General features: G+C 28.6%; 1 protein-coding gene across 1 annotated transcript in view; it reads left to right on the forward strand.

The window, feature by feature from the left end:
* LOC139514236 (proteasome activator complex subunit 4-like) overlaps window positions 1-7487 on the forward strand; it is a 66349-nt gene extending 58862 nt beyond the window's left edge. The window contains exons 42-47 of the mRNA XM_071303108.1: window positions 97-225; window positions 1392-1544; window positions 2064-2138; window positions 2491-2694; window positions 3332-3473; window positions 5809-7487. Of these exons, the coding sequence (XP_071159209.1) occupies window positions 97-225; window positions 1392-1544; window positions 2064-2138; window positions 2491-2694; window positions 3332-3466 (696 nt within the window). The 3' untranslated portion in view covers window positions 3467-3473; window positions 5809-7487. The remainder of the gene's footprint in view (window positions 1-96; window positions 226-1391; window positions 1545-2063; window positions 2139-2490; window positions 2695-3331; window positions 3474-5808) is intronic.
* The last annotated feature ends 543 nt before the right edge of the window (window positions 7488-8030 follow it).

Consider the following 8030-nt stretch of genomic DNA (forward strand, 5'->3'; position numbering starts at 1 on the left):
AGAATTAAATAATAGTGTTATCACATTAATGTGTCTTTAGGTTTTAAAGTATGTCAGTAACTGAAGACAAAATATATCACAATTTTACTTTTTCAGATGTGCACATTACAAAGTGAAAGTAAAGATGAAGAAATGAAGTCATCATGTACTTTGAGTCTTGCCTGCTTCTCACAAGCTCTTATTCAACCTGAAGTCATTCCTGTAGCTATTAGTACCATGCGAGAGGTGAGTCTATAGTTTCCTCATTTTTTTACTGGTTTTCATGTTTGTGTATAATCTCAAAATCCATAAAAGATAGGTAAAAACTGTAAGCTTAAAAAAAATTATTAGCAATAGAAGATACACTGAAATACCGGAACCAAAATGACCCTTATTGCCACAACTGATGATTTTTTTTAACTAATTTTCAATTTTGAAACTGTGAACAGCAATAATTATCAGCAATCAAGATCTACAAACAAAAAACAATCAGACAAAAGTCATTCTATGTATCCTTATAGGTCTTATTGCCCTTAAATGAAGATGTTTTACTAATTTAAATGTATATTTTTGCTATTTAGGTAAAGGAGTAGGGGCAATAAGGCCCTTATTTGGCCCAAAAAATACTGCAAATTTAAAAGTTATCATACATATTCTTCAATAACTGAATACTTGACTCAGGTATAAGGTACTAAGAAAAACAAAACAAATTTGACATTGAACAAGTTACCATGGCAACAAATCATGACTTAATTTGCATATTATGTCAAATTTCGTGATTTACCTTGTTTTTTCATCAAATTTTAAGTATATTTTAGATTGAAAAAGTATGTGCGCACCCAAGAAACAACTTTATATTTTGTGAGATTATTCCAATAGTTATAATAAAGCTTCTGTTAAATTATTTTGTTGTTTCTTGGCTGCGCAGGATGTTTCCTCAACGGAAATAAAGATAGAAAGCTGCATAAATTCTGTATTTTTTCATTGTTTCTGAAAACGGTACATATTATGACGTAATTGTGACGTCATCAGATAAAAATCTTTATGTTTTTCATTTATATTTCTTGACCTGATGCATTTCTAAACATTATGTGCCAATTTGAAATGGTTATCAAACATTTTATTTTCTTGGGCCAAAACTAGGCCTTAATGTCCCTACTCCTTTAATTTATGCTGTAGACTAATAGGGGGAAATGTAGAATACTTTTAAGTTACGGTTACTGACCAGAGATGTAAGTTGTTGGTAACTATTTGCTAATCTAGTCTTTGGCTACAAAAGTATTAAAAACAAAATGAATTAACTTTTGTTTGGCCACCTTTGTTCAAAACTAATGAAACTATCAAGCTTAAAAAATGTAAAGAATGATAATCAGCATTCTTTGATAATAATTGTTTTCTATTTTTCTCTCCAGATCATTGGTTTGAAGTCATGGCATGCAAGAGTAGCTTTACTAGGTTACCTACAGGTTATGACGTTTAACAACTTCTTCACAGTTCACCAACCATCCATCATAGAGGACATACAAGATATTGTCTTCCATCTTATATGTGATGAACAATTAGAGGTATAATGAGAAATCAATAAAATAAGGAATTGACTAAAAATGAAGCAAGCTTACTCAGTCTGTAACACTGGATAACGAGGCCTAGATTTACATATAACAACGACCCATAATTTTAAAACATATTTATAAACTTATATAAAATATAAACTTAGTTCGTGGAGAGTTTTCTCATTGACTATCATACAACTTTTATTAATGGGATAAGATGAAAAGAACAAACAAATCAGTGCAGTGCCAATGAAATTTCTTATGTTTTAAGAAATCGTATTGTGTTTTGAGCCTTCACATATATGTCATTACTAAAAAAATTATAATTCTTACTATATTTGGAAATAGATCATAAATATTTGCTAAAATTTTGTCAAATTTTTGACAGTCATTTATGAATGCCTATAATTTGACCTAACTTAACCTGTAAGTTGTAAACTCAATTCTCTTCAGAATCCTATTCTCAGACCTTACATTTTGTTTCTGATCATTGACAAGCAAAAATCTAATTTTATTTGTTGTTTTTTAAAGGTACGGGAGATGGCAGCAGTAACTCTTAGTGGATTATTACATTGTGGATATCTTCAGATGAATAAACATATGGTGGTATGTACAAGTTATGTCAGTTAAAATAATTAATAAATTTTAATTAAATCTTAGCCTCATTTCCCTCAAATGTAGGTTTCTAGTGTTTCTTGATGTTATAAATTGTTTGTAAACCAAACTTTGTCAATTGTGTGTGTACACTTTTATACAACAATGATTAATTAAAAAACTTATATTAAGCAAATTTTGCCGAGTTGGAAGTAGCAAAATAAAGTTAACACCCAGATAAAATTAAAATATTTTTATGAGAAGCCCTTGTGCAGAATGGTACTTTATACAGAATGATTTTAATTATTCAATCCCTAAGCCTGAAAATTATAATTTTTTCAAATGGATGTAAATATAATTTTAGGATCATTTTGAGAGACTGACTCGCATCAAGTTGAAGAAAAGAAGAGTTACAGAAAATATAACCTTGGATGCTTTGATAAAACGTCATGCTGGAGTGTTAGGACTTAGTGCTTTTGTACAAGCTTATCCATATGATGTTCCAGAATTCATGCCACAGATATTAATGGACCTTAGTAACCATGTAGATGACCCTCAGCCTATACAGGTAATTTGTTATATCATCTGACACCAGAGAATAACTGAAATATTTTACTGACCTGAAGAAAATTATTTGTATAGAACCTCCTTGAACTCTGTCTTTGTGTATGTCTGAAGGAAGGAAACCCCCTGTCATTTCAAAATATTATGATTGTAAAATCCTTTTCATGTTTTGTAAGTACTCAGTTGGATTTAGGCCATCTTGAAGCTTATTAAAGGGAGATTATCAAATGTTTAAAATATGGAAAGAATGGAGGATAATTTTAAAGTGATCTCAAGTTTAGTACACGTTTATCTCCTCAATTAAGTTATTTCAAGGTTTCTTTTATTTAATGGAAAACCATGGACAGTGTATGTAATTTTATAAATCAAAACCTTGTAAACCCTAATGACAAAACCTAAACTAATGTTGGTCATCTCACTGTGATTTACAATGGTCTAAGTTTCCCCAAAACTAGAAGGTAAAAACACTACATTAGTTTATTATTTAAGGCATTGAAGAAATTGAACACTAAATTTGCATTTCTGATACAAAGTAACTTAAAGTAGTTATAAGCATATTTCAAAGTGTCATAGCAAACGTCATGCTGTAACAAACAAGGAAACATTATTTCTTTATTAACAGCTGATTTTTTTTCTTTCAGATGACGGTAAAGAAGACATTATCCAATTTCCGACGTACCCACCATGATAACTGGCATGATCATAAACAGATGTTTACAGATGATCAGCTAGTTATACTGACAGATCTATTAGTTTCTCCTACGTATTATGCCTAGTGTATTGGTAAACATTTTCTTTTAATATTATAGCTGTATTGGAAAAATTGGGAAATATAGGAATTTGGTTATTTTATTTTTTTTTAACTCCAAAAATTATTAAGTTCTGTTTAGTATTATTACATTTGAAGATATTAAGGGGTAACATAACATGCTGTAATTTAAATATTTTAAGAGGAAATATGTGCTGAGAAAGTTTAACAGTAGTTAAACCAAATTCGAGCAAATCATTTGAATGTAGAACATAATTCCATAGATAATATAATACTGGTCAAGTTTGATTTTTTATAATTACCTTAGAATTTCCACCCATTTTTACCTTAATTTTAATCCATCCCCCCTCCCCTTGTTGTTGATTAAAGTTCTATTTGATGTAATCTTTAGAGTTTTAAAACATGGCAGAGAACAAAAATACTGATCACATCCAATTAGAATTTTGGTTTTTGGCGTTTACTGTTAAAGAGATTTTCTGTAATCTGTGATGACTCAATACTGAATTCTGTTACAATAAGCTTATAAATATGGAATCAAACATTTTCATACCCCAACCATAATATTCTGATTTGTATGTATGTACATTTATTCACCATTGACAAAGATTTTTTGGTTCATATTGATTAGTGCAGTATTACAATATCTTCCTGATCCAATTCTTAATGGAGTATAATATTGGAAATTTATCAAAATTAGTCTTTGTTTCTGATGGAGGCAATTACATGTATAGCATGTTCATTTAATGGTTTAGATTACTTCCCTATATGTAGATTATATTATATATCTTGTTGACGAGTGCTGTTTTACATGCTGCCTCAAGTCATTTGTCAAATAATAGGTGGATTATTATTTCCAAATGTGATTTAAAATTACCTTTTAATTGCATATACAAGAATTTCAGATATTTTCTTGGTAGTGAATAGTACAATCTTATCAAGCAGAATATATTATATCAAGTTATTAGCTGAAATAGCAATGTGATTTGGGATAGAAAAAACTTTTTTACATGACTATAGTTTCAACATTTTTGATATTTTCAATGTTGTATCTGAATATTTATCAGTAGATAAAAGTCATCTATTGGGTTTAAATCAGTAGATAAAAGTCATCTGTTGGGTTTAAATTACATGACCAATAATATAGAAATACTGTTATCAGATTTTGTGCTGTTAGTTTTTTTCAACACAAAGGAGTATGTTCGATAAGGTCCTAAAATGGCCCTTTTTAGCGTAAATTTCAAATTCGGATTTATTGACCAAAATCACGATAAATTATGGCTAATACATTGACTAGATAGGATATAAGCTATTTTGTTGAAAATTTTACGTTTCTGCGATTCATTATGACGTCACAAGTTGTACTCATATTGATTTTTCACGAAAAAATCAATGAAAATAGGTAAATTTCCAAAGATTATTTGACAGGAAACATAGAGCGCATACGTTGACAACAAAGATCTTTTAAATTATGTTTGTGAAGACATTTAACATGTCTTATTTGAATATTAAGCTTGTCGACACCTGCACTCTATGTTTCCTAGTCCTTTATTTGGTTGAAATCCAGCTGATTTTGTCAAATTTCGCCAAAATCCCTTATCTTGACCTTTTTGGGATGTAAAAATCAACGTGTTAGAATTAAACTTTGACAAAAACAGCTCTGTTTAACTTTCTCACATGTCTTTAAGGCAACTTAAGACAATTATTGTCTTGTAACCATGAACTTTATAATTGGGGCCAAATATGGCTCTTACCGATCTTACTCCTTTAACATGATTCGTCCTTATAATTACAATCACAAAATAACATTTGATCTTTTGATCTTTTCTTCCATGCAGAATCTTATATTGTATTTATCCTTTGCATGATATTTTGTTAGCAAATGAGATGAACTTTTCAATATAAATTTAAAATTTGACAAATGAAACAATTCATCTACTAACCTGTTTCCTTGTAGTTGATCAATTAGAAATAGTTATATAACAAATTTTTTAAAAGCTTTTGTAACAATTAAGAAATTTTTTATCAATTACAAGAAACTTTAGCAGAAATGAATGATCTCAGCTGTAATATGTATATTTTAAAAAGTAAAAAGTACATTATGAATAACCATAAAAATTGTCTGAATACATTTCATTTCAATCTAGACCACAGGATTTGTGAAGTATGAAATGAGAGAAAACTCTTCAGTAGATCAGTATCAGCATTGTACATTTTGGAAACTTATCCTTCTAGATGGATGAACATCATATCACTTAAATGTGGTATTGTTGCAATATGTATATTTAGCTCTGGTCTCACATATTTTTTATTAAGGTTTGCATTTTAATATATTATTTTTATTTTTTCAAGGTTGATATACTGATGTCGGTGAAGATAGTTTGAAAGACAATGTTAATTTGTAGTTTTAACATAGTGTTGATGATAACATGCATCTGAAGACGTTTAAATAACTTATATTGTGTTTATATAACATTATTTTGTGTTTATATAACATTTTCCAAATCTTTTCTATAGGTAGTCAGTTGATACTTCTCTTATAGATAAAAATAAATATTCAGAATTGATATTTGTTTCATTTTGCTTTTTTGAACCTAATCAGTGTTCAAATTTGAATCAAAACCAAAACCATACATGTGTTAACTGATGTTGTTTAAATGGTTAAATTGTATTTTAATTTGAATGAAAAGCTATTTTAAAAGATACCTAGTTTTTAAATTTGAAATTACTCAGTTAAGACTGGGATAAAACTTCAATTCAAGTAAACTGCTTTGATTTTCATATTTAGCAAATGTTTAATTACCTGCATATGAAAATTAAAACTGAATGCATTATATAATAATTTATTAACTTGTGTATGGTTTTGGTTGTATAAGTACCCTTTAGTCACTTATGTGTAACTGCAAGTGTTTTATTATTTGGTGATACATGTATTCCATACTTTGCATTCATAACCTCATTTAAAAATAAATATATTGGTAGAAGGGCATTATTTCCATTTAGCATTTGTATAACAAAACAAAAGAAATCTACCACAGGTACATTATTCAAGTTTATTATCAAAAGCTAGGATTTGAATTGTCACAGTATAATTGTTGATTCAATTGTTAACTGTCAATTGTGAAAATGCTTTTTTCCCGTCAATATGATTTTGAATAAATTTAGGTAGGTAAACTTGATGCAAAGATGGTGAGAGTAATTGTAAAGTGACCATACTTGCTTAATAAAATATCATTTATACATGAAAAACATAAGATATTTATTTTTTGTCTATACCACTTTTATTTCTGAGCTACAGACAATTTTCCATCAACCACTTAGAGAAGTTTACAGATATTTATAATCTCTAGACATTACTGGGGTATGCAGTATTTTTTCATTATATTGGAAAACAATTGGTGCTGTTATATCTTACCTATAATTTGAAAATGTGCATACAGAAAACAAGAGGAAATAATCAATAACATGCATTTTGTTTGATCTTATGTTTTTGTTTTCTTCAGTTGTAACAATTGAACTAGTCTTCATTGACAATCTTTCCTAAAGAGTCTGATTGGTGGTTCTTAAATTATATATATATATTATAAATATATTATGAACTGTTTAGAACATAGGATTTGAATTAACAGGCTAAACTAGTATGTAAATAAGAATATAATTTTGGAGTTGGTGAAATGAAGCAATTTCTTATAAATATTTTATTGGTTATATGTCTACATGATATATAAACATAATATGTGACCTTAAGGTGTTTAGATTTGTTAATGATTTAAAGATTTTTTTAGATTGTTATGTGATAAAACTGTAAATAATTTCTTTTAATATAGGTACATGTATATGGTATTAGTTAACATGTTTTTAAGACGGCTTTTTCCTTAGCTGTAAAGTAAGAATTTGAGTTAAGTGCAGTGAATTTATGAAAATGTAATTAGTTCATGTCCGAGTTGTGTATGAATGTTCAGACCATTTTGCCTGTATTATAGACAAATATTGCCATAAAGATCTTGGAAATAAAATATTTATGTACATTTCTTTATCTTTTAATAATTGTAATTACAATATTACTATGTAATTTTATCACCTATGACTGAAAACAAATCCTGGAATTAAACTGAAAGTAACCAATGTTATTTAACACAATCCCAATTCCAGTCAATGATGAAACATGCTCATTGTAGTTGCAGTGGTTGGAAAGGAGGTATACTGTGGATTCATTTATTTTCATGGTCACCAATTTTGGGATTGAACAAAACTAACACCCTCTTGAATATTTTTTATTTATGTGGTTTTGCCAAAGTCTGCATACAAGCCTATGGAAACTGCAATTCATCGAACATTTAAATTCCTGGTTAACCTGTAGATGTACCTATGAAATCTACGAAAATTGGTATTCAAGAAAAATAATGAATCCACAGTATACCAGTTTTTAATCACTAGATGAAGGAGTATTTGCTGTAAATACATGTAATTATAAACATTGAGACAACTTTCATTTGAAGTAATTTTGTAACATTTTCAACAAGAGCAAAAAGATAAGATTTTGTCAATATCATGCCAACTTTCCAAACAATTTG

This window comes from Mytilus edulis, chromosome 3 (assembly GCF_963676685.1).
Source record: "Mytilus edulis chromosome 3, xbMytEdul2.2, whole genome shotgun sequence".
NCBI lineage: Eukaryota > Metazoa > Mollusca > Bivalvia > Mytilida > Mytilidae > Mytilus > Mytilus edulis.